The sequence below is a fragment of the Mustela putorius genome, unplaced genomic scaffold, assembly GCF_011764305.1.
Source record: "Mustela putorius furo isolate JIRA1106 unplaced genomic scaffold, ASM1176430v1.1 tig00003875_pilon_pilon_pilon, whole genome shotgun sequence".
NCBI lineage: Eukaryota > Metazoa > Chordata > Mammalia > Carnivora > Mustelidae > Mustela > Mustela putorius.
Window position 1 is genome coordinate 7,444,557 of NW_025422026.1, and position 26,805 is coordinate 7,471,361.

The following is a 26,805-nucleotide window of genomic DNA, read 5'->3' on the forward strand; positions in this document are numbered from 1 at the left end:
ATAATGTTTATATGTATAAACATATATATATTATATGCGTGTATATCAGGACCTACTTATGTATCTAGATAGTGAGAATTCTCCTTCCTACACCTGTCTGTCGTCTGTAGGCTCTTTCTACCACTGCCATCACCACAGTGGAAACCACCATTAGAGCGTGTCCTTACCGATTACATATGAACAGATGTATCTAAGCAACGATGAAACACATTCTTGTTTGTCCTTGTTTGCAATATATCATACATCCTATGCCACACTTTTTAGTATCCCCCTCCAGTTTCTGGATGCTCTTAGAGAACTTACTCCTTCTTTTTTGGGAAATAAGTACTATTCCATTGTATTGGTATATTCAAATTTATTTAATTTCTTCACAATATTTTTTCATGTTTCTTCTGTGGTTTGAACCTAAGTACATGAACGAGAGATATGATTGACTCTAAGTATCATATTAATACAGGGCCAGATACTCCCCTTGCCTAGCTGGTCTGTCTGTTTCGTGTATATAACCTATATGGGGATAGACCAACATGTACTGTCCATGGTAATATATGAGAATGGGGGTCCCTACAACCTCAATAAATAGAGGATCATGGCATGGATTTTAACGGATGGATTGTATTTCCCCTTGTGGATAAACCGTATTTCCTTCTTTTGCCCTCTGTGTTTGGAAACTTGAACTATTTTGTGATTCAGTTCTTATGAAAACCAGACCAGGTATTTCAGAACTTTCGGTAGCTAGGCTGAGTGAGAAGGACGGGATGGGCTCTGGCAGCCCCCATCAGGGGCACCGTGTGTCTGCATCACTGCCTTGTGGCCCATTTTAGACACCCCCGTTGTCTAGGGGTTCCCCAAATGGGTACCCAGCAGATAATCTTTACAGACAGTTGTCTGTCTGTAAAGATGTAACAGAGAGCCGACATAGGAACGCCCCCACCCCAAACCATGGTGACTTCACATCCCAGGACGGACAGTCGCTGAATGCAGGGAGCATTTCTTTTTCCCAGGTGACTTCAAAACGTTGCCAGTGTTCCCATAATGTTCTTCCCCCAAATACTCCCCCGGCCAGGGCCTTACCCCATCTTCTGCCTGGAGATTCTGAGCTGCACAGTTCAGAAATGTTAATGGAATTCTGAGTGAAGCTTCTAATCTCCGATGTCATACACATGGCTAACCAAGCGTGGCACCTTGACTTTCTCAAGGTCAGGGTGAGGGTTGGAAGCCAGTACCCGTGTATCCTGACCTCCTGCTCTGGCCTTTAAGCAGGTGGCCTCCCGGGAACACATTGAGTGGGACATGACAGCAGAGATGGAAAGCGGCTGTACGAAGGCCACAGACAAGTTCAGAGCGAGGCATTTGCAGCCAACCCATGGACTGGGCACTAGGCAGAGGAGGGGCCCAAGCTGGAGAGAAGTCAGCCCGCTGTAGCAAACCCAAGGATAAAGCACCAGGAAGTAGGAAAGGGTGGAGATCAATCATGAGCTTCTTGAAACCTGCGGGTTTTTAGTCAAGGGGTAGCATGTTTCCTCTCTTGCAGCTCTCAGTGGTGACAGCAAAGCCCATGTTGGGCTTCCAGCACGCCTCCTGCTCTTTTTCTAAAAGGGCCCTTAATGTCGTCCTTCAGGGGGTGGGCATGGGACAGAAACTGACAAGGGGGAGAACTGTGCCCTCCCTCCTTCTGAGTTCCTGGGCTGGAGGTGAGGTTGCGGGGACAGGGACGGTTCACAGCAGGTGAGACAGAAGTCACACAAATATAAGGCTGCGTATGAGCAGAAGGGGGTGGTATTAAGGATGGAGCTCTGGTAGGAAAAACAAGCTGCGCAGGGGAGGAGCATTGACGTTGAACCAATAAGTGCAATTAGGGTTTGTGTCCCTTCCTACAGCCCAGGCAAGCTGCTCATTGGTCGTCCGTCAGAGCTGGCTGCCAAGAGGCCATGTGTATTCCAGGTTCCCTGGGTGCTGGTCCTTTCTGTCTGCCAGACTGAGGGAGGGACAGTGGATGCCGGCCGCGGATGCCTGCTCAGGCATGTGTGGCCCACCACAGGAGGCTTGCTGGCATCCTCCCGCAAGCCAGGGTAGCTGGGAATCGAGGCACAGGATGGGAAGGAGCTCTGTGAGACTGCCCTGCCCCCTTCCTTGCAATGGGATTGCAAAGAGGCAGTTGCCAGTGATTGGAGCCCGGCCGGAGGGCAGCGGTACCCTCACCAACACACCAGGGGCCACGCGCCGCTCACTCTGTCTAGCCAGGACCCTGGCAGGACCTGTCCCAGCTCAGGAAGTAGGGTCCAGTCAGGGGGTCACAGCGTCCCGCCAGGAAGTGGCTCTGCCCCTACAGCCACTTTGAACTTGGTCTTCTTCCTGCCTGTCTGACTTCTCCCTCCCTGCCCTCGGCTCCTGCTGTCACTGGCCTGACATTCTGCAAATCTGTCAATGGTGCCAGGGCTCAGCACAGTGGGTGATTGATACATAGTTGCTCATTTCTCAGAAGCAGTTAAGGAAGGCATTCATTCAATACTTTCCTTTCTAAAGATCTCCCAGTAAAGGGGGCTTTCAGTCTCCCTGGAAGTCTACCCATGCAACTACCTAGGTTGTTTTGACCTCTGTGACACACACGACCTTGATTGTGTTCAGTGACTTAATGAATGAGACGACTGGATGATTGGAACTTAATGCAGGAGGTGGGGCTATGCATCAGAGTTGAAAAGATGATTTCAAATCTGGGTTGCTGCTTCATAGGAAGATGGCTGGGCACGATTGAATCGTGCATGACATTGTGATAGATAGCTCTATGTTTGGGTTCCCCAGAATTCCAGAATCCTGATCAACCCATGTCTGACAAGATAGGTGAGCACCCCTGGTCATCTTAGCGGGATGGCTAAGGGTGAGAGAGCTCAGGTAAGCTTTGGTCAGACTGTGGAGGACTTGAGGCTCACTGGTGTTGAGTGTGGGCTAAGGAAAAGCCTTTTGATTTGGGCGTCAAGAGATCACTGTGACACTGTGACAGGTGGGCCATGGCATGAGGAGGTCAGAGGACAAAGCCTTGAGAAAGGAGTAGTCAAGTCAGCTCAAGTAGTAAACGGCCCTTCAAAGGGTCTGCTGATGAAGGGGGGCATGCGAGAAGTTTCTAGGGGGGTGGGTAGGGTCAAAGAATGCTTTTTATTACTATGGGGAAAACCTTATCCTGTAGGTTAGAAGTCAGCGGGAAGGAGAGACTTACAGTTCCAAACAGTGGTAAATACGAGTTGGGCAACATTCAAAAAATAGATGAGAAAAGCTGAGGACAAAGGCTTGAAAAAAAAGGACTCCATCTAAGGCAAGGAGGAAAGCCAAAAACGAGGGAAGTAAGACTAAAGGGAGACAATTGAAGGGATTTCTGTTTCCGTAGCAAGGTACAGAACACAGTCATCCGAGAGAGAGTGTGTCTACACACTGGGGGAGCTTTTCTGTTGTTGCCCTGGAAGTAAGTTCTGGCTCAGCTTTCTTGGGAAGGGGACCCAGATACTGATGAACTTGCATAAGGAGGATGGGGGGCAAACACTACTCGTTTTCACTACAGTGAGTTTTGGCCGATCTCAATTTCCCTGACTTTGCCTGCATCGGAACCACATTTTGGGTCTGCTGCTCCCTTTGCCTAGTGGGATGAAGCTGGGCACCCACCTTGCTGAGAGTTCAATGGGGCAGTGGGCTGGCTCTGTACAAGGATGCCCCCCCCCCCAAACAAGTGTCTAGAAACCCAGCAAGTCCTGCACCTGTTCCCTGTGAAAAGGTTCATGGAGCCCCCCCCCCAATGACATGGTAGTTGAGGACTTTCCAGTTGAAGAAATGGCCCTATTGCTTGGTGTCTGTGGATTCATGAATTAATGCTGTGATCGAGCCTGAACCTGGGCGTAGAGCTTCAGGTCAAGAAAGTGGGACTTCAGGAGAGACAAAGCAGCCCAGGTTCTGATTTTCAGTAACTTTGACATTCTCGAGTTTGTTGATGGCATCTCTGCTCAGACGACCAGGGTCTTCAGCTCAGTGTTAACTCGGATGTGTGACTGCCCTGCTGCGGGCTGCCCTGGTTTTATAACTAGCCCTGCCGCCTGGGTTTCAGAATTCAGTTCTGCTGAAGCTGCAGCCATTTATCTGGTCCTGGATCTCTAGTCCTCACTCAGTGCTTTCAGTCACAGGAGCCTAGGTAACAGTGATTGAAAAAAAACCCCACCAAGGCAGTCACTCATCTGTTTAACCAATAGGCATTGAGCTGCTGTGCTACAGTTGTGATGGAAAGACACACGAGTCTTAGCTTTGGTGGTGCTGCCTTTCCACTGGGGAGGCCCGATGAGAAGCAGATGGGTAAATAAGTCAGTGAGAGAATATTCCAAGGGCCGTCATGTTGTGTTATGCATGAAAATTAAAACAACATCCCGTGATCGAAGTGACTCCTTTCTGTTGAAGGGCAGCAGAGCAGGCATTCTGGGACAGGTAGTGGCTGCTATCCAGGCTCTAAGGTGTCACCTACCTTGAAATATGTGAGGAGCGGATAGCGGAGAGGGGAGTGGGTGCTGGAGGAGGCTGGTGATGAGAGCAAGGGGCTAGGCAGGATCAGATCCCATAAGCAATGATAAAGCAAGCTTGGCTTTCACTCTAAGCTCAGATTTGAAGTAGGAGAGGGATGTGAAGCTTCCTACTTTGCTTTTTATTGAAGATGACCCAGGCTGACTGGCCATGTCCCAATGGGAACGAGGGGTGGAGGGAAGAATGGAAACTCAGTTAGGAGCCCATTACCCGGATGAGAGGCCATCACAGCTTTGATGACAACGGCGGTGGCGGAAGGGGAGGAAGTGGATCTCCTGGGAATGAGGACAGATTTAAGACATGTTTGGAGGCTACAGTCAACAGGATTTCCTGATGGGTGTTGGGGGCAAGTGGGAAAAGGCCATCGAGGAAAGCTGGAGGATGAGGGGCTGTGTCACTGAGAGAACGGCAGTGCCATTTGTGCAGTCGAAGACCCTGAGGAGGGCGGGGGCAAGGGTAGGGAGTGAGATTTCTCTATTGGCTGCGCCACATATGAAAGACCACTAGATCCCCCAAGCAGAGGCCATAGGGAGGGATTGGGACCATGAGGATGATTTCACAAGCCGGATGATGGTTGAGCAGCCTTCAGATGAAACTTTTGGAGACCCACCACGCATACGCATTCTACCCCATGTCTACAAGGATGTCCGGCCACTGGGCGGCTGCAACTGGTTCTTACAAAAACTTCAGGGTCTCTGCTCTCACTGGGTTGCGTGACTTTACCGGCTGCCCAGCATCTGTACGGACCACTGCTCTTGGGGTCTTTGTACTGAGTAAGTGACACATGCCTTCGGTGACGTGTTTCATGCTCAGAACATCACACCCACGTGAAGTTTGTGTGTAGAGAAGTGGCTTTTGCTCTAGTTTTGATGTTATGTGCTGGCAACACAAATTAGCAAATGCTGAATCTTAGATGTTTCTGTTCAGAAGAATTCCCCAGCTCCCCCACCAACAGGCCACCCCCCTGCTGCGAGGCTCCCCTTTCTTCTCTCCCACGTTATCCCCCCAGGGAGATCCAGTCACAAGACCTCACTGTCCAGAATGATATTGTTCCTTCCTTGCTAAGCAAGGAGCCAAATTCAGGTGCTCTGCGAAACCGTGGGCCATCTGCTTCCTGTCCATCTCCAGCAGGATGGAGAACTTGCAGGAGCTTAACATGTTTCTGTCTTCTTTCAGGGTCTCCCAGAGGTAAAGGAAGCAGTAAGATTGATTTGTCCCTTTCATGAAGTGTGTCACCCCTCCCGAAAGGACAGAGTGACTACATATAGATGAGACGTGAACATTTCTTTCCTCTGTGCTAACACAGTGGGATGTGGCCACTGCCATTTACTGAGAGCCCCTTTCATTCCAGGCTGCTCTCTGTATATGATCTCATTTAATCTTGCAACAATACTATGGTCTGAGTGTTCTTATTAGCCCATTTCACAGACAAGGAGATCAAGCCTCAAAAAAGTTAACACAGCTAGTGGTGGTGGAGCCTGGGTTCGAGTCAAGTTGACCTCTTAGTGACACCACACAGCCTCCCACAGGGAAGGTGCCACCAGTTGGAAGGCCCCCTCTGTGGGACTGTGGTCACCAAGACGGTGAAGATCTTGTTGATGATGATGAAGTTGTTGGTGACAATACTTGACCTTTAATGATGATGTCTGATTTAGGTCCTTGAATACGTCTTCTACATAGACTGAAACATTTATACTCAACATACTTCTATGAGGCAGGCATTTTTTTTTTTTTTTTGAAATGATAAAGACACCAAGAATCAGAGAGTTAAGTAACTTTCCCAGGGTCACAGAACAAAATGATCGGGGTAGACTGAATTTGACCCCGGGCAGTCTGGCTCCGTAAGTTGTGTTCAGTGGTATTGGCCAGAGCCAAGCTGTTTGGTTAAGGAGACCGTAAAACCCACCACTGTGCCCCCAGGGACTGGAAATTTCAAGGCACAACTGGTACACTGCGGTGTGGTAGTCAGAGCGAGGGTTTCCTGGGCAGCTTCCTCTAGACGACATGCCCCTCCTCCGCCAGAACCCAGAGACACGTCTCTAAGTACCTGGGCGAACTTGACACCTATGAGCCAGGCACTTTTTTTTACTGCTATTGTTGGTGGGGGACAGAACTGGAACACTCTCCATCCGACTGTTGTGTGAAAGTCATTTTTACATATATTTTCACATTTTTACGTGAAGAAATGGAGGCTGAAAGAGAATAGATCGCTTTCCCTGACAGCCGTCTCCCCAGCCCCTCAAGACCCAGCGAGATGCACCTGTCAGGTGCCCCTGAGGTCCTCACCTGCCTCCCCCATGGGGATCGGATTTGCCTGTGACCTGCCTGCCTCCTCGCTAGACCCCTGAGCTCCAGAAAAATGTCTCGCTCCCCACCGAGTTCCCAGCAGACAGCTTGGCTTTGACACACACTATAACTCAATGTACATCGGTTGAACACATTACACAGTGATGAGTGTGTGGCCCCTCGGCAAGTAAGTGGGGGGTCCAGGTGGGTGCCCCTGTTTCCATTACTGTCAAAAGGACAATTTTTTATAGAACTCGCCTCTTCTCTGTCCAGTTTTCCCATCATGCTGGGGCAGGGGTGGACCAGTGGCTGGAGCTGACAGGGAGCTTTAGAGCAAGGGTTTCTCACGGGGGCCAACACGGGAGGACATTTTCCAGCTCTCCCTCTGCCCTTCTCGACCGAGACCCAGACACAGAGCCCTCGCTTGCCAGCTGAACCACAGAGTTCAGCCAGTCTGAAGGCTCCATGTGCCAACGTAAAAGCTACTCCAAGTGATTCCCACCTGCCGTGAGCTTCTCATATGTCGCCCTCCAGCTCCTCTGTGCCGTGCCATGTCCCCAGATCTCCTGACCCTCTGTCGCTGGCAGTAGAGAACAAACAGCTTCTATAAGCCGGGCAAACGGCCCTATTTGAAGGCCCATAGCCTGGAGCGATCAGAGTTTCTCTAGCTGGAAGTGGCAGGCAGAGTCTTCTCTGTCTTCGAGTCAGGTGGACAGGTGCAGTAGGTGTGCTATTAGAGGACAGATGACCTTTGCACGGATGCTCGCCTCTGGGTCCGCGAGTGCCAGGGTGCATGAACGTTGGTCAGCAGCCCAAACGAGCAATCTCGGGCAAGAGAGTAGAAGTGAATCTGGGTCTTAGCGCTCGCTGGGGTTCTGCCGCTGTGCTCAGAGGTTTGCAGACTGATGTCATTTCATTTGCTTACAGACATCCAAGGGGGAATCACAGTTGGGACAGATGTCCCCTCAGAGAGGTTAAGTAAGATGCCCAGGGTCACACAGCTAGTCTGTTGCAGAGCTGCGAGTGTCTGATGCCAGCTCTAGGGCCTTGACCATCCTGGCATGAGAACGGCCTCTCCATCCCCTGCTCCCTGCACACCCACAAGGGCAGAACAGGATATCGTCTTGTGGTTTGTTCTTGCTACCACGTGCCTGGGAAATCAACAGCCAGGGAGTTGTGTGTGAGTGGTAAAAATTGGTCTGTAAGAGTTCAGGCCCCCTGATATCCCCATGGCTGTCAGGAACTCATGCATGCACTTATAGATGCTTTTCTTTATTAATCCGTTTATTTCTAATGCCCACTAAAGTAAGGTGGGCAGGTGGAGAGTGCCGTGGCTTTTCACATGTGAAATTAGGCATCACAAGCCCTAGGCAGCAAATTCCATTCACCAGACTCTGGTCTGCTAGAGACCTTTTTGGGGGGTCTTCTCATTGCAATGAGACATTTATCGAGTGGCTTTGCTTTTTTGCAGATAAAATTTTTTTCCCCAGTTTTTTATCCATGACTTGTCTTCGATCCAAAGACTTAATTCCTTCCTGATTTTATAACTTGGATTTCCTAAGTCATTCCGCCTAATGCATGAGCCAGAGTAAGTGGAGATTCACGTATGTTTGGTCCCACATCTCACAGATACATAAAAGTTATACAAGATGACATCCGTGGGTAATTGATACAAGACTAGTTTCCAGGAAGGGGCTCTACTGTCCGGTCATTCAGCTTCTGCACTTTCTGTGCTGAAAATGGGAAAATGGGTAAGTTCCTAGACAAGAGACATAGAAGAAAAGGGCCAGTTTATAGAGTAAAAGAGCTGGTGTGGGAAACAGCTTATCTCGCTTAGCTCCTCTGGCTTCCATCTGTGGGGCCAGGAAGGCTGTGTTAGGGAGCCATGCACAAGGCTGTGTTAGGGAGCCATGCACAATCTCCAAATGCTGGCAGGAGGCGGATGGCAGCCCCGGCCTGTGCACCCTGTTTGTGCTTTGTGCTGGGTGGGTTGTGGGGGGGCACTTAAGGAGCCCTTCACACCTGCCTGAGGAGCCAGCAATGAAGATCTATTTCAGAGTAAAAGAAAGTACACATATTGAAAAGGTCGAGACAGGAGCAAAGTGGCAGCAAGAAGCCAGTAAGAGCAGGCCAGTGATGAAGAATGAGGAACCACATAGGCGGGGGCAGGTGGGCAAGGGGACCCGAAGGGCTTGTTCTCAGAGACCAAGTGGACAAAGGGTCTGGAAAGCATCAGGACAGGAAGGTTACAGTGGTCTGTGCTAGAGATGACTGCAGTGGACAGAGGGTGTCTTGAGGTCACTACATCAAGCAATAATCTCTTTTTGAAAGATGAGAGGGGAGAGGGCCCCAAGGCCAGTGGGAAGAGGGAGTTGGGGTCCCCCTGCAGGGGATGGGAACAGGGTTTCTTACCGGGCTCCTGAGTATGTTCTATGTCGATTCCTGGGGCTTATGTCCTAGAGTCCCCGTCTTGGAGTTTTGGGGACTACCCAAGTGTGTCCAGACCCAACAATAAAAGGTGGCCCCATATCAGCAACACAGACCTAACAGTGTCCAATGAAGAGTTCTTTCCTCCTGATTTCCCACTGACATTTGTTCTAATAGCCATATGACCCTTAGTTTCTGGGCTCTAACAAGGCATCATTCAGAGCCCAAACATCTATGTGGCTTCATTTCTTCTGGCACCAAAAGAACTAGAAGAAATGATCTTCTGCTCCAAGGCATCATGTACGTGAGACTGGTGACATTACTGGGACCCTAGAAGCAGCCTGGCATGTGAGGAACTCAGGTAGACCAGATTTGAACCACCAAGCCCATGGAGGGATTCCAGGGGTCAGGTGGGGCGCCAAGCCTTCCGCCGATTCCAACTTTTTCTTTGTTTTGTTTTGTTTTTGGTGGAATTACAGGGTAGGGGGAGGTTCAGGAGAGCGGCCAGGAAACCACCGGCCAGTGCGTTGAACATCTGGTGTGGGGGATCTCTTGGACGTGAGCTCAGAGGATGTGGGGAAACACCTGGCAGAGCACGCGGGCTGCGGCAGCGGGGGCTCGGATCCGGGAGGGCGGAGGCCGTGCGGAACGAATCTGCTGGCCGCGCCCAGCTCAGGCTGCCCACGCCAAGGGCCTGCGTGGCAGTGACCCAGGGGCTCTGGCCTCTGACCTTGAACCCATCAGATACAAGGCTGAAGAGAGCGAGGACCAGGACAGGAGGCGGGGGGGGGGGGCGGGGGGTGCCTGGCAGATGCCTCCCCGGTGGGAGTGGGAACTGGAAATGGGAACATCCCCTTGGAGGGGGCCCAGCCGCCGAATCCCCAGGCCCCCAAAGGCCTCCTCCGTCTGTGGAGGTGGCCTTCAGGGCTCTCCAGCAATCTGGTAGAACAGGTGTGGTCAGGTGAAGGGAGTCTGGCCAGGAACCCTGGGGCAGGCTTACGGGGAGCCGGCCGCGGAGAACCTTCTGCACTGAGGGGCCGGAGGGGGAAGCGTGTGGATGCGCTTACGGGGAGCCGGCCGCGGAGAACGTTCTGCACTGAGGGGCCGGAGGGGGAAGCGTGTGGATGCTGAGCTGGGAGGACTGAGGGAGCTGTTGGCCCCTTGGGTAGGGGGAGGGGGTGGGGGATTAGCAGGTGTGGTTTGTCACCACATCCCCTTCCCCACTGGTGTGGCCGGGGAAGCAGTGCCACCCGAGAGCAGTCTTCTGCCGCCCCCAGAGTTGAAAGGCTCCCAAAGAGAGCATAGGTATGTTCTAGAAGATCCCAGTTATGTCCTGAATTTCAGCCCTGCATAGAGGAAAGATGAGTCTTTTGTGAAAGACCCCGAGGGCCCCATAAGGGGATATATGTTTCTAAATTCCCAAGGCCTGGGTATCCTGCCTTTCCTTCCCTTGAGAACCCCAGCTCCCCCTCTCCCTGGTGCCTGAGCACTCTGCCTCCTGCTTTAGGCAGAATTGAAGTCGACCCTTCCTAAAGAAAGGCCTTCCGGGACCCTAAGATGGGGTCCCGTGTCCCCAGCTGGGCTACCTGCTTACGTCTTAGGCTTGTTTAAACTAAAATCTTCACTGAGTTTCTTGGAGGCCACAAGGCAGCAGCCCCCTTTGGCAGCTGGTGAATGTGGGAGATCTAAGGGCTGGGCCTGTGCCCACAAATAACCCAGGAGCCCGTGTCTCAACAGACTCCGCGTATGTTGCAAAGAAGTCTCCCAGTGGCCTTTGCTAATGTCCTTCGCTCCCTCCAGCCAGGTAGCAAACATGTGCTGAGCTGCTACTACCTAAAGGGAGATGAGGAGAAGCGAAGTAGGCAGAGGGGTCCCAGGGCACCTGTGTCTGTACTGGGCATACCCGGGGCCCGGGGGGACAGTGAGATCTGGAAGATCCGGAGATCTTGAAGATCAGGAGATATTATGGACAACATGGGACTAGAGTTGCTCCTGGGGCATGGGCTGATTTTTCCTGGTGGAAGTTGGTGCCGGGCACCCAGATGGAGGAACGGTGTGGGTAAAAATGCACAGGCATGAATCCACGAAGGGAGCTCAGAGGACAGTGAGCGAGAGCCCCTCCATCTGTCAGACCTATTTTATGTATTTATGCAGGGAATTTATGAGGGAAAACGCCTGGGGATTTGGGCCAAGTTAGTAGAGTTCTCAAATAGCATCCCAGAGACCTCCCCCTGAAGACATCGATGCTATGGGCTAATGCGTTGTTCTAAGCACTCAGCACCAGTGTCATTTAAAGATCCAACAAGGCCGTGTGGTTGGTGGTTTTTTTTGTTTGTTTTTGTTTTTTTTGTTGTTGTTTTGCTATCTCCATTTTACAGGTGAGGAAATCAAGGATCAGAGAGATTAAGTAATCAGAGGAGCTCATGGAAGGTTGAAGAAGGGAGCAAGTGGGAGGAAGAAGCTGGCACATTCCTTTGTGAAACTTTGTAGCCATTATTATACAGATTTATACCCTTCAGACACAAAACTGTACACACAGAATTTCACTGAACCCAAGAATGGGGTGGGGTATTCTCTTAATTTCATGAAACACTGAAGCTTGAAAACATTGAAGCTTGAGCCTAGCTTGGGAAATTGTCCAGTTCTGTCTCCTAAGATTTTTTTCTGTTGAACGTGAATTCCTACGGAGTTGTGCCTCATTCCAAAGCTATGCTCTGGCTCTTAATACTGGCGCTTATTGGTAACAAGGCCCCCTTCTTGTCCTTGTCTTCTTTTTGTACGTGTTTGTGGGTATTTGGATATATTGTTGCCCTTGCCTTATTGTTGCCCATTCCTCCTGCTCCTGCCCGAAGGGTTCCGTTTCCTGTTGGACCTAAGGGAGCTGGTAGACTTCAAGACTGACGGCATGTCCCGTGAGTGGGTCTCTGGTCCCCTTCCGGTTCACCCGGAAGTTCTCCCAGGCATTTCTACTTCCTGAACTCAGGGTGTCTACGTGAAGTTGCATCCTCACGGCTCCATGGGGCCCAGCCGTCTGTGTCTTGGACTCAGAGCTGCAGAGCCGGAAGGTATATCCTTGAACACATTCTGCCCTGTGTCTGCTGATGAAAAGCCACAGTGCCCCAGGAGGGACTACTTGGGGGACAGAGTTAGATGCCAGGGCTGAGAGGACAGAGCCGCATCCCCGGGGAAGCTGCTGGCGGGGAAGGGCCTCTGGGGACGCTGAGACTCAGGACCGGCCCCTTGTATGGGCATTTGGAGTGAGGGTTTGTCACCGACCAGTTGGGAAGAAAACATCCAGGCCGGGGGAGGGGGAGAGAATGGGGAGCCAGGCAAGTTGCTGGAGGGACAGATTTCCAGTTGGAGCCTGAGCTTTGTCTTTCAGCACCTAGCTGCTCAATTCCAGATGCTGTCCTCGGGGAGTTCTCCAGCTCTTCACTCGCGGCTGGAGCAGTCAGTGCTTAATGAGAGTCAGAAGGGGTCCTGTCACCGTGGGAAGGGCCAGCGCGACCTGTAGATGAAGGGAGTGGGTACAGAAGGCAGGGTGGGTGAGGGAGGCCCCGCGTGGCCGTCCCAGTGCCCAAGCTCAAGGTCGAGCTCCACGGGGTAGCACCTGGGGCAGGGTAGGAGGGGCACGTCTGAATGTCCCCCTCTCTCTCTCTCTGAACTTCTCATGTCAGGAAACGTGAGCTGGAAATCACCCCAGAACAGACAGTCCTCTGCTGATCCTCTCTCCCCGTCGTTTCCAGAAACAGCAGGGTGTCTTATTTATGTATACATCTCGGTGGGAACACGGCGTCTTGGAGTCCTAGCCCGTTACTCCTCGCCTCGGGGCGCGCACGTGCCCCCGAGTGGACACCGGGTGCGTGTCGAGCTTTGTCCCAGGAGACCGCAGAGGCATTCTGTTGGGGAGACCAGGTGCTAGGAAGGGGGGCTCAGGACGCGGGTCTCAGAACTGTCCTGGTTCAATGTGGTCCTGGTTCCTGGGGCCAGTCTTGGAGCCAGGACATAAATAAGGCTGCTCTTTGGAACTTTCTGGATCCTTTCCCGTTCTCACTCATCTTTCCTTTCTTTTTACTGCTCCCTCAGCCTCCCTTCTTCCTCCCCTCTCTGTTGTGTTCTTCTTCTCACGTCCCCAGCAGGGATTCGGGGGGGAAGTTTTTATCCATTTGCTTACGCACCAGATACTGAGTAAGCACCTGCTGCGTCTTGTGCCCGGTGCTGGGGCACAACTTAACAACTTCACAACACACATGGGTCTCCGACTTGAGCACCGCCAGCCCCCTTTTGCCGAGGCCTCAAACCGGGCAGGGGAGTCCCAGTCCAGCTAGGGGAGCCTTGGAATGGGACCCAGACTGGCCAGCGGCAGCCTCAGTTTCTGTCAACCCTGATTTGGCTTCACCCCAGAGGTCCTCTTATTTTCCTTGCCCGGAAACCATCCAGGGGTTGCCTTGGAAGAGTGGTTTATTGGGACGGGACGGCCACGCTCTGCTCTTCCGTCCATGGGCACATGAGCGGGTCGGCTGCAGACCACAGCTGGTCCACAGCTGGTCAGGGCACACGCTTACCTGCTTCTGCCCTTGTGCGATACCAGAGGGGAAATGAGTTCTACCCACCCGGCTGCCCGTTGGCTGGAAAGGAGATGTAGCCACGAGGCCTTGAGAAGTGGGGAGGGCGCATCCGGAAGGGCAGGCAGCAATTCCTACCTCTAGCAAAAGCAGGAGTCCTGCTCTCGCGCGGCAGTCTCCTTCCCCCTAAGATGCAGAGCTGGTCCCTCTGTCTCCCTCCTGCCACTGCAAACACCCACCGCTGGAGCCCCGGGAATGTTATTCTTCCATTTAAAGACATTCCATTTCATGTGTAATTAAATGTGTGGTATTGAATGGATGTTTTCTTCTGAGCATTTTTGGCAGCCCGGGACCCTCGGGTCTGGCTAGTGCAAAGAAAGCACACACTTCTCCGAGGTCCTCCCTTCCTCTCTGGTTCCCTCTCCGCACCCCCAACCCTTCCTGCCAGGACTCTCCCCCCTCCATTTTGCACACGGGCGCCCTCTGGACTCACCTCGTAATGCGAGAACCCTGAGGCTGAGGAGACCCTCTCTTGTTCTGCGAGGCATCGGGGTCTTCCATTTGTGCCTTCTGAGACCGTCCTCATCTCCAGAAGCCGACTTTGCTGCTCCTGTCGGGCTCGGGGAGTAACGACCCATGGTGGCAGCGATGAGGGAAAGGATTCTCTCCGTGACCTTATAGATGTGACTGCTTTCCGCCACGGTCTCTGCCGGTTCAGAAGGCAGCGGCCTCCCCAGGGTAGGCATGGCAGAGCCTGGTGAGGGGGAGGCTGTCGTGAGTGAGGGGGTGGAGGGTGGCCTGTGCTTGCTGGACCCTACAGTCTGATGGGCCACCTGTCACCACTGGGCGACCTTGAGCAAATTGCTTCATCACCTTAAACTTGGGCAGCACGTTGTGTTTAAGACCACTGTGAGGACAAACGAGACACTTAGCACGGTTCCTGGCTCTGATGGGACTTGTCTGTATTATTAGCAAAGGCATCAGGGGATGATGAGAAGCTCAGAGAGACCAGCCTGGAGAGAGACAGAGGTGACAGAGAAAGGACCTGAGACGTCTCCACAATGAGGCTGGGACTGCCAGGAGAGCCCATCAGGCCCCAACTGACAGAGCACGTGTCTGGCCCTGAGGGGTGCTGGGAGGGCCGGCTTCTGAGTCCCTCAGGAGAGCAGCCTTCAGAGAGGGATGGTCTCCGAGCTGCCTGAGTGCGTGGCCTCCTAGGAAAACCGTCACCCAAGGCACCGAGGGGGCTGATGGCCTTCTGTGAGGACAGCCTGGGTCTGACTAAGGCAGTGTGCCAGCCCTGTGGCCGTGACTTTGCTGCCTGACACAGAGTGGAGTCGGGACCACCATTCTTCATAACCGCCGACCCTGGGGCATCTGGTTGTTTCTTTTCCTCCTGATCAATAGTAATCTTTAGTAGGTGGCTGTCTCTGCCTTCGATGTCTTTATTCCGCTGTCTGACCGACCTCCTCCCACAAACTATTTTGGACTCTGTAGGGGAGGAGGTTGGACATCGTGGTGGCAGGTATGGACCGGCTGCTGGGAGCCCCCCGAGCCGGCACCGGCTTCCCCCGGGGCAGCCTCAGCCATTTTATTACAGGAGAACAAACCCTCTTTGGGTTTCTTTCCAAGTCACTCTTTGGTTCTCAGTAGGCTGAGCTCTCGGGTCAAATGAAAACCCTGTAGAAAGGAAGGAGCACACTTGTATTAAATGCCGTCATGTTTCTGACAGTTCCGACGACCTCTATTATCCAGAAAGCATGCCTCTGTCCTCCTAAAACTTGGCTGCGTAGACACTCACACACCCATTCCACGGATAAGGAGCCACGGCCCAGCGGTGGATACGGCCGTGAGCAGCAGGATCCAGGCTCCCATACAGACCTGTCTCTCTTCCCCCGTCGTCCGTTGCTCAGCTCCCCCATTTTTTCATAGGTTTTATGCTTCCTCTGATCAGCAGCACCGAGCAGTTTCTGCTGGGCACAGCCCTGTTCTCCCAGAACACAGAGGTTAGGCTGACCGTGGTCACTGACGTCACCAGCCACGTCTGTCTGTCCTGCAGACCGGTGCAGGTCACAGAAGGTTCTGGGCAAGGCAGCTCAGGTGAACACGGGGAGGGCAAGGGGATGACCACAGCCTGCCCACTGAGCTCTGCGGCCTCTGAGGTCTTCTGGAAGGAGGTGGCTGCGACCTCCTTGAATTAGTGATTCCGCCCGAGGTCAAGCTCACTGCAGGCCTGGAAGACCTCGCAGAAGTGAATCCCATACATATGGTATAATTATCTTGGTCGTCGGTACAGAGGAAAATTCATGGAGCGGTAACTGAAACAGAACTCCTCGTTGTGTTTTGTCTGAGGAACCAGTTGTCCTGCGGGAAAGAGAAACTCTACGGATGATTTCCTCTGGCAGAGCCCAGAAGGGGGCTGTGTTGAAGGAAGAAGCTAGGGGAAGAGTCAGGATAGAAAGTCCCAGGGGCTCCGTGACGTCTCCCAGAGACCGCTCCCCCTGGTCACTGGCCCCCCGCTTTCTGCAGCTGCCTCTCCTCCCTGGAGATTAGGAGGTGTTCCCACGGCCTGGGCTGTGCATCCCTCTCCCTCCTCCTCCCCTGCCAGGGTCCCAGCGTCTGAGCCCTGTGACCCAGACTCTGCCGGGCCAGCCAGCCAGGCAGTAAAAGGAGATTGATGCCCTCTCCTCCTAGGAGAATCCATCACTTCTTGGCATGCAGGTCAGATGGCTTCACCAGAGGCAGCTCTGAGCAGCGCCGTGTGAGCTAAAAATAAGCACAAAAAAGAGGCCCAAGTAGACAAGAGGATGTCAGGAATGGGAATGGCTCACTCCAGCCGTCTCCCGGGGCCCGAGCAGCACCCTTTCCTCCAGCCCTGGTCCCCTCCTTCCTCCTCCTCGGGGGCCTCTGGAAAGGAAGCTCCTTCCTTCTCCCTTGGGCTATAGAGTCCCAGGAGGAGTGGGGTAAGAGAAGTCAGACAAGGCTGGGAGAAGGGGAAGATGAAGGGTTGACTTTCTGTGGACCAAATGACCTTAGTGGCCACCCATTAGGGGAGGACAGAAGAAAGGCCATCCTGAGTCCTGGAAGGAACTTGGGTGCGGGAGCCACGTAGAGGGGCCTTCCTGGGCCATTCTCTGCGAGCGCTGGAGAGTTAGCCCTGCCTCACTTTTCTCATCTGTGAAAGGAGCACGATCACCCTCGGCTCTCGCGGTTATCACCAGAAGTGAATGTTGACCACGGGGTAGGACCGGCCACCGATGAACTTCCCTTTGTCCTGCTTCTCCCTGCTTAGGTTCAGGGATACGCTGCTGCTCAGACGATGTTTTGGGGTCTAGAGTCTTGTCGGTACACGGGGCTGTCCGTATAGAAGTGACTCGCCTACGCGTTTGGCGCACACCCAGCCTCTCTCCTCATTTGCCGAGCGGAGCTCCTCATCCCCACGACTGGCGGGGTGTTCTCTCCTGGGGGAGGATTTATGCTCGAATGGAATCTATATTTATTTTCCATCCCTCCTGCTGCCCTTTCTAGATCTCGCTCCCCCTTTTGGAGACGAGGCTCAGGTATCGCTCTCAAAATACTTCTCCCCGAAGACAACTAGAGTGAGCCAGGCCTGTTTTATTCTGAGCCCCTGGGTGTTCCCGAGTCTCTGAAAAAGATCCCTCTGCAAATCTGGAGGAGGCTTCTGCTCCATGCTTGTGGAGAACTGCAGCGTTCCCAGGAACGTGGTCACCTGTGCCCCCACTAATGCATTCAAGGCCCACAGCCATTACCCCTCTCCTATGGCTGGGGTTGTGCTGCCGCCAGGCTCTCGAGTCCTGGGGTATGGAGGGAGGGTTGAGAAATGGCTCCCTGTTTGCTGCATCCACTTGACTTGTCTGAACCTTTCCGGGCTTGTGAGGGAGGCAGGGGAGCTGGTGGGCTCTAAGACGCGGGCCAGCCCAGGCAGCTGAACAGAGCCCACTCTCCGTGGAATTCCTCCGTCCCTAGGTCCTCATTCTACACTCGTGGCAGCTGAGAGTGAGAAGAGCTCACGGGGCTGATGAGGCCGCTCAGGCCAGAGTTGGACTAAGGGATCCAGGAATTTATATCCTGTTGCTTTGCCTTTGTGGGGGATGTGTCTAGGACACAAGAAGGCGAGAGAGGCATGACCTTCATTCATCGCATGACTTGAGTCCCTGAGAGGGACCTTGACTCAGCCTTGGCCGTGCAGCTAGGTGGGAGAGAGGGGCCCCTGGTCAGTCGAGGATTGCAGGCCTTCAGGTGGCGAGAAATGAATAAAACATCTGCAGGTGTGGGACTGTCCGTTAAGAGTTGGCTAATCCCTCCCCTCCAAATGCCATCCTGTTCCAGTGGGTCTCGAAGTGGGGTACCCAGATCAGCACAGTCAGTATCATGTGGGAACCTGCTAGAAAGGCAAGTTCTCAGGCTCCAGTCTGGACCTAGTGAATGGGAATCTCTGGGAGAAAGGGCCCAGCAGTGTGTTTGAACGAGCCTCATAGAAGATTCTGTCGCAGCTCAAGTTTGAGAGCGACACTGCCCTCTTTACAGTGCCCAGGGAGGCTGGTGTTGGGGTGGGTCTAGGACCGAAGGGGGCTTGTCCCTTTGTGGTTTGGCTACTCTGGCGTGTCCCGATGCTCTGGACTCCAGTCCCAACTCAGCCACCAGGGGCGGACTTCTGACTTGGCCCTGGCTTGCTTCCCTTTCTTGTAAAATAATATCCATAGTGGTGCAAAGACCAAAACATGCTGCCGTGTTAGAGGATCGAGGAATTACAAACCTTCACATAACCAGCGCACGTAGCAGGTAAGTAGAACTTGCGTGTCCTTCCACAGCCATTTTACAGACAAGGGAACCGAGTCCTAAGATGTTTTGTGAGGAGCCCGTACGGTGTGGAGGGTCCAGGTCTGGTCCGGGTGCCCCCCGGAGAGAGAGGTGTGGACGTGGCCTCTCACGGCTGCCTTCTTGGCCTGTCTGTGCTCCACGGCCGCCCCAGGACGCTCACCTTGTAGGATCCCGTGCGTCATCGCTGGTCACCTGGGAATGATTAGGCTGTAAAGAGCAGACGGCCTCCCCTGAGTGGCCCTGACCTCCCATTTTCTCTCAGCGGGAGACTCTCTGGCCTTCCCCTTTAAGGCCAACAAATCCCATTCCTCAGAGGCTAAGAAATAGTGACACGGGGTGTAAAGAAGAGAACCAATTTTTAATTTGCTTGTTGTGCAGACTGGGGCAGAGCCCCTCTGTGTGCTCACATGGCCCACGCCTCTGGGAGCCTGCAGGTCCGTCTTGCTGGGGAGGAGAGAAAAATGGTCTGCAAACGCTTCTTCCCACAGATCCTCCCCAGCAGGTCATGTGGAACATGGTGGGGAGACCATGAACTTTGACAGAAAAAACAAACAAACAAAACGATTTGGAGTCTATCCTGGAGGAATTCCCAAGCCAACCCAAACACCAGTCTGCACCCATTCTGTTCTGTCCTTTCTCCTCACTCACGGGGATGGTCGGCTTGCCACTCCCTTGTCTTCAGTTCTCAGTTTTTGACAAGGTCCTTTGAGGCAGTCTACCGACCCCCACCCCCCGCCTGCTGTCACGGCTCTTCCTAACGTCCCTACAGGTGGGCGGTGGTCACCTGCCTGTTGCGCAGTCATGGGAAGGTCAGCCATCAGTCTCCATCCAGGCGTGCTCCTTAGATCACCAGCCCATGGCTCGCACTAGCCCTCTGTAGGCTTCTTTCCTGGGGTCTCCCAGCAGACGGACTTGAACAGGCTTGCTAAGTCAGCTGAGGCAGTGGCAACCCTTCTTTGCCTAGAACGTGTTTCCAGGGTGCTCTCTGGTCTTGGCTTTCATGATCTCGTTGGTTTTTCAGAAGACCAGGATTTGTTAAGCAGAGGCTTCCCCCAGATAATTTTAGCTCCCACGTTGCAGTCTCCACCACAAAGCAGACACCTTGCTAGGACTGGTACAGCTGCTGCTGTGTAACAAGAGCCTGTGTGTGTGTATGTGTGTGTCGTTCAATTGTCCCAGGCACTGGGCCGAAGCCTTCAATCAGGCTTTCTCATTTAATCGTCATACAATTCAGCAAGGAAGGCATGGCTGGATGTTAATCCCATTTTGCAGATGAGGACATTGAGGCTCTGGGATGCAATCACTTTCCCAAGCTCAAAAAAACCAACAAGGAGGTAGCGGGGCCCAGGATTCAAACCACACTATTGGAGGTGTAGTCTGTGGGCCCAGGACACTCGGGCGTCCCCACAGAGCTTGTCAGACCTGCAGACTCTCAGACCTCCCGAGTCAGAACCCGCACGATGCCCAGGGCTTTCCTGCACCAGTGGCTGCTGAGACTGCCCTATATGTGCACGCTGTCTAGCAACCATAGTGGATTGTTCCAGAATCCTGTGCATGAGCCCTGTGGACTCTGTTTTCCAGCCAAGGCTGCTGTAATGTGGACCGGTTAGGGGTGGGTTGGGACAGGGCTGAGACTGATTTGGTTCTGGGTCGGACTCGCCCCCCAAGCCCACGTGAGGCCGGTTGTCAGGAGTGAGTTGGGTCCGTGGCCGGGTCTGCCTCTCTGTGCCGCGGACTCAGAAGCGGCAACCCCACTGCGGTGAGGACAGGTGCCTGGAACTGACGGGCTGCTCTCTTGTCTCTGTCCCCTCCTGCAGATGTGCAGCACATTAAGAGAAGGGACATCGTGCTGAAGCGGGAACTGGGCGAGGGAGCCTTTGGGAAGGTCTTCCTTGCCGAGTGCTACAACCTCAGCCCGACCAAGGACAAGATGCTCGTGGCTGTGAAGGTAAATCCTGGAGGTCTGCGGGCTGCCAGGAAGGAGGGGGGTGGCTGGGGGCCGGGGAGCCAGCAGCAGAGGCTCACTCCGTTCCGGGTGTGAAAGGGTTCTGGGCGTTATCAGACGCAATCGGGCCCTTGCTCCAAGGTCGGTGAGGTGTCCTCTGGCTTTGGAAGGCTGGAGCTGTGTCCCTGAGCAGCCTGAGAATAAACTGGCTCAGCGCGCCTCCATAGACACGGGATGGTCCAGTGAGTGAGGATGTCTTTAAACGGCTTGGACCAGGGAAGTGGAAAGATTTCTAATTTTGTCCCCCAAAGAGTCTGCACTTCCCTCAAACTTTTAATTTATAGGGTGACACAAATCCACTGGGCATTCCAGCATCCCTCGGGGGACTGGTAAATGAAATGGACATTTTTGTGCATTGAGCAGGAAATAGCATGATGGCCCCAAACCTTGGGAAATGTTTCTCGCTGAGCAGTCGGGCATTAAGGGACAGTACCCAGATTGGATGACACAGAAAAATGTGTTTCTGTTTTCATCCTTTTAAGAGGGTTTTCTTCTCTCCTTGAGTCTGGGAACCTGGAGGAGGTGAGTGCCCTGGGATTTTGCACCATTTGCTGCCCAGGAGATCCACCCAGCCTCTGGAGAAGACACTCATCTCCCCTGGAGAAGGGCCGAGAAATGGTGTTTTCTGCTTCTCTCATCCTCTTCAGATTTGACTCCTTTGTGCAACTCCCTTCCTCTCGAGTTCGCTCTCATATTGGTGCAGGTAGTTGTGGACTTTCAGAGTACACATCCAAGTGTAACCCAGAGTTAGGTTTTCCCAAAATTGTGGTTTTAAGTCGATTGGCAAGATTTTTTTTTTGCAATGGGGGAGACAGAGCAGACCTCACAGCCTCTGTTCTAAAGATGCTTGCCATTGGCTTGGGGGACAAGAGAATACTTAGGGAGGGAGAAGAGCAGGACAAGAGCATAATTTGGACATGTGGGTCCTGTAAACCTGGCATTCAGATCACATGATTCTGGGGCACCTGGGTGGCTCAGTGGGTGAAGCCTCTGCCTTCGGCTCAGGTCATGATCTCAGGGTCCTGGGATCGAGCCCTGCATCAGGCTCTCTGCTCAGCGGGGAGCCTGCTTCCCCCTCTCTGCCTACTTGTGATCTCTTTTTCTGTCAGATAAATAAATAAAACTAAAAAAAAAGTCACATGATTCATATTTTAAAATCGGTGATGCCCATTTGACATAATCATCTGACAGAGAATACTCTTGTACCCAAGATCTCAGAGAGCCTCCTCCGATAGCCAGGTAGCTGTTGGCAGAATGAGAGAGGGGTCCAGTTAACTCATCATCAGAAAAATGCATATTGAACGATCATGAGATACCAGTGAATGCCGAGCAGAATGGCTGGACGGTGGTGACCATAGCAAGTGCTGACAAAAATAGGTGTGCGGCTGCATGTCCCTCCTGCGCCAGTAGGGAGGTGAAGTGGTATACGCATTCTGAAAACCAGTTCGGTTTTCTAGAACATCAAACTGTGTGACCTAGCACTTCTACTTCTAGACCTATTTCCACTAGGTACTTGTCTTTCTTTCTATCATCTATCCATCCATCCATCCATCCATCCACGCACCTTTATTTCCTTCTATTTTCCTCCTTCCTTCCTATTACCTAGCTAGCTAGCTATCTAGAGATATGTCTAATAATGTTCAGAAAGCATTATTTACAACAGCCGAAAACTAGAAACAGCCCCAAAGGTCCATTGGTAGCCGCATGGATAAATAAAGGTGGTATGCTCATACAATAAGAAATGATTCAACTAAGAAAATGAGTGATCTATAGCTATATGTAATAATAAACAATCTCAAAAACAGCATGTTGAATGAAAAAGGACAGATCTATAAATATATATACATATATATCTCTCATCACCATCATATATATATTATTATATGCAATATATTATAATATATAATATAATATAATTATATTGGCTATAATTATGTTATAATTATTAACATATTGATTAACATATAATTATAATAATATAAGGTTATATATATGATCCCACTTACTTCAGGTTTAAAAAACAGGAAAAACTGAACTCTAGAGGTTAGGGATTTATACTTAGGTAGTAAAAACGGTTTTCCAGAAGCAAGCCCGTGACCTCTATAAGTCAATGTAGCGGTTACCTTTGCAGGGAGAGAGGGAGTATTGGAAGAGTGGGGCGTGGAGGTTGGCAGTGTTCTATTGTCTCCGTACACTGAGGATATACTAATGTTAGTTTGTGATAGTTCAGAGTGCTGTAAAAGATTTTTCTTTCGGGCGCCTGGGTGGCTCAGTGGGTTATAAGCCGCTGCCTTCGGCTCAGGTCATGATCTCAGGGTCCTGGGATCGAGTTCCGCATCGGGCTCTCTGCACGGCAGGGAGCCTGCTTCCCTCTGTCTCTCTCTCTCTCTGCCTGCCTCTCCGTCTACTTGTGATCTCTCTCTCTGTCAAATAAATAAATAAAATCTTAAAAAAAAAAAGATTTTTCTTTCAATGATTGATCATGTTCTTAAAAATATGCTCAATTTACTCATCCCACAAGGATTTATTGAGCCCTTACGATGTGCCTGGTACCGAGTGAGGCACCGGGGGTGGCGGAGGCAAGAGGACACCCGGGCTCATGCAGCTCCCATCTCAGGATCCTAGAACATGAGAGCCCAGAAGGGATAGGTGAGGAGGAGGGGGGTGCTGTTCAGGATGATAACAACAGCATCTAATGGGGAGCACCGATTATGGCCCCACGGTCAGTAATGTGCGTGGGTTAGTATTTTGCCCTCTCAAGCCACCCTAAGTGTCAGGGACCATCACGATCCCCATTTTACAGAAGCGGATACTGAGGCACAGACAGAAAGGTCAGGGAATTTGCCCAAGGTCCTGCAGCGAATCGGTGGTGGGAGCACCTAAGATCCAGGCAGCCCCTCTCCTTCACCGAAGAGGGGAGGAGCCCCTCGTCACGGCCTTTCCCGGTTCCCTCTGTCTCACCAGGCTGTGTTCTGTGAATCTCAGCATCACTTTGAGTCATGAATTCTCCTTGTGGTTTTATCTAGTGTAGGGTTTGTCCTGTCTGTGGAGGCTTTTGTTTTAACTTCCATGAACCATATAATCTACTTCCAAGCTGTCTAAGTGGTTCATGGTTTTATGGTTATCTTAATTTTATTTCTCCCTGTTTGGCTGCATACCATCTTGTTGGTTTTTTGGTTGTTGTTTTGCTTTGTTTTTAGTAATTATTTCTTTACTGTCTTTGAACAATTTTACTTATTTTAACGTCTCTATCAGCCTGTTCCTATAGAATTAACTTTATTCATGTTGTGGTTGTTGATAATTTTAAACATTTGGATCTAACCTTCTTTCTTCCAGTATGTCTGGACTGCAACTCTGGAGTTCCTTTTCATTTGGAGAGTTGTTTTGTTTTTGTTTTGGGTGTTCATGATTTCTAGTTTCAGTTAGTTTACCTTGGAACAGACACTGAAAATATTTGTGAGACAATCTGAGTGCAGAATCTCAGATTTTTAGTATTTTCCCAATTTCTTAAAAAATAGGTTTTCCTCTTAACACTTTTTAACCACTGACCTTTAGCAGGTCGTTCCAGAGTCTTTATCTGCATTGGGCTCCCTGCTTGGTGGGAAGCCTGCTTCTCCCTCTCCCACTCGCCCTGCTTGTGTTCCCTCTCTCGCTGTGTCTCTCTCTGTCAAATAAATAAGATCTTTTAAAAAAAATTTAAAAACGGGACGCCTGGGTGGCTCAGTTGGTTAAGCAGCTGCCTTCGGCTCAGGTCATGATCCCAGCGTCCTGGGATTGAGTCCCACGTCGGGCTCTTTGCTCAGCAGGGAGCCTGCTTCTCCCTCTGCCTCTGCCTGCCATTCTGTCTGCCTGTGCTCTCTCTCTCCCCCCCCTCTCTCTGATAAATAAATAAAATCTTAAAAAAAAAATTAAAAAATAAAGGCTTCACCTTAAGTTCCATAAAAATAGGCAACTTGGGGTGCCTGGGTGGCTCAGTCATTAAGCTTCTGCCTTTGGTTTAGGTCATGATCTCAGGTTTCTGGAATCAAGTCCAATGGGGGGCTCCCTTCTCAGTAGGGAGTCTGCTTCTCCCTCTCCCTCTGCTGCTCCCTCTGCTTGTGCTCTCTTGTTCCCTCTGTCACATTAAAAAAAAAAAAAATCTTTAAAAAAATATGGATTTTTTTTTTTTTTTGAGGAAGAAAATGCAAGTGAGTACAGATGATGGGGGAGGGGCAGAGGGAGAGGGAGAGAGAGAATCTGAAGCAAACTCCTCACTGAGCACAGAGTCCAAGTTAGGGCTTGACTTCATGACCCCAAGATCATGACCCGAGCTGAAATCAAGAATCAGACTCTTAACTGAGTGAGCTTCCAAGACTGTCCCCAAAATTACTCAGATCTTTAAAAAAAAAAGAAAGGAAGGAAGGAAGAAAGAAAACCAGCCAACTCTTTGAACTCATATTTCATTGGTTTCTGTGATGTTTCATTACATTAAGCAATGACATTAACAGATGGATCATAAATGATTTTGGGAAACAATCACAGCTGACCCTTGGCAAGCGCCCCTCTGGGACAAAGATATCTGTCTGGTTATCCAACTAGCAGTGAATATTCAAGGCATAATGGGCTTCAGTCAGGGTGTTCCTGAGAGGTAACAGACAGTACCAATTAATTTGGCCAGTCATGTGGATATAACTTAGTGGAGAGGTTTTTTTTTTTTTTCTGGCCAAAAGTGCATATGCAAAGGGCCTGAGGCAGGTAAAAGTTTGGTGGGTACCAAGGACAGAAAGACCAATGAGACCAAAGTGTAGTGAGTGAGGAAGAGGAAGGGCAGGGAAGGAAGAAGGTAGAGGGAGAGGGGGAGGCCTGACATTGAGAGCCCATGACTGTGTTAAGGGGTTTGGACTTTATCCTAAAAACAGTGAGAAACCAATGGCCAGTTGCATGCCAGGAAGCCAGATGAGAGAAGGGCAGCTGTGCTTGTGATGACTTATCCAGCGTCCTCTCTCATAAGGTCGTTTGGGAGTGTCAGCAAAGAGAAGGGACAGTGGGTTTTGAGAGAAAAGGAGAGAGATGATTTTTATACTTATAAAGTGTAGATTAACGTGTGTGTGTGTGTGTTTGAATATATAAAAGTTTGAACATTTAGGAATGTGTGTCTCTCTGCACGTATTAAATGAGTTTCAGTACACTAATGCAATCTGAAACCAAACACTTTGAAACTGTTGTTTTTTTTTTTTTTTTCCCTTTGAGAGGGAGAGGAAGCAGGGGTGGGGCAGAGGGGGAGGGAGAGAGAGAACCTTATGCAGGCTCTTGCTCAGGGTGAAGCCCACTGAGGGGCTTGATCTCATGACCCTGAGATCATGACCTGAGCTGAAATCAGGAGTCGGTGCTGAGCCACCCAGGCACCCCAAGAAATTCAAATGCTCTTGCCATCTGGACTGCTTCCCTTCTATCTAACCAAACGGACCCATGGAAAACCAGGGCTGGAGTGGGCATGAGATATGATCCACATGGAGGGGAAGATCAGAAAGCACAATTGTCCTCAAACTTTGGGGGAAAAGAAAGGAGATGAGGCACGGGCTAAATTCCAGACCTCTTTGATCTCTGGATACTGCTCAGAGGACCGAGGGGAGCCTCCTTGGTTTCAGAGACCCTCTGGCGAGACCTAGCTCCCTACAACGACAGTTGGCAGCCGTGTTGAGCCCCGGTTCTGCCCCTGGTGTGCTCCTGGTGCCCCCAACTGGCAATTCACTTTGAAGTTTCCCAGCCCTGAAGAAGGTGTTGAGTGTGGATGCCACGGAGAAGGGCAGGAGAGCCACTGAGCCGAGTTTCCTCCTCATTAGTCTCCTCCTGTCATCTCTGTCTCGGTTGCATCAGTCCCTGGGAATTGGGGCCACCTGCAGCCCTGGCCCCCTGATGCTGCACTGACCCTTTGCCAATTACATGGAAACCTCAAGTTGGACCCGGGAGCTGGAAAACCCAGGGCGAAGGCAGAAAGAGAGCTGGCAGTGGACAAGGGCTGTGGGGAGACTGGGGGACAGCTGTTGCTTTGTGCCCCGTCTCCCAAATGAGGAACCCCTATCTGCCTGGCAGTGTGGAGTGCCAGGCTTGGGGACACTGGCTGGCACTGCCCGGGAGCTGAGAACA

At 51.6% G+C, this 26,805-nt stretch overlaps 1 protein-coding gene across 3 annotated transcripts in view; it reads left to right on the plus strand.

The window, feature by feature from the left end:
- The window catches only part of NTRK3 (neurotrophic receptor tyrosine kinase 3), a 380,449-nt gene that overhangs the window by 284,912 nt on the left and 68,732 nt on the right, over positions 1-26,805 (plus strand). For all 3 annotated transcript variants that reach the window (XM_045067153.1, XM_045067149.1, XM_045067150.1), the window contains one exon: positions 20,492-20,622. In XM_045067153.1, coding sequence (XP_044923088.1) covers positions 20,492-20,622 — 131 coding nt within the window. The remainder of the gene's footprint in view (positions 1-20,491; positions 20,623-26,805) is intronic.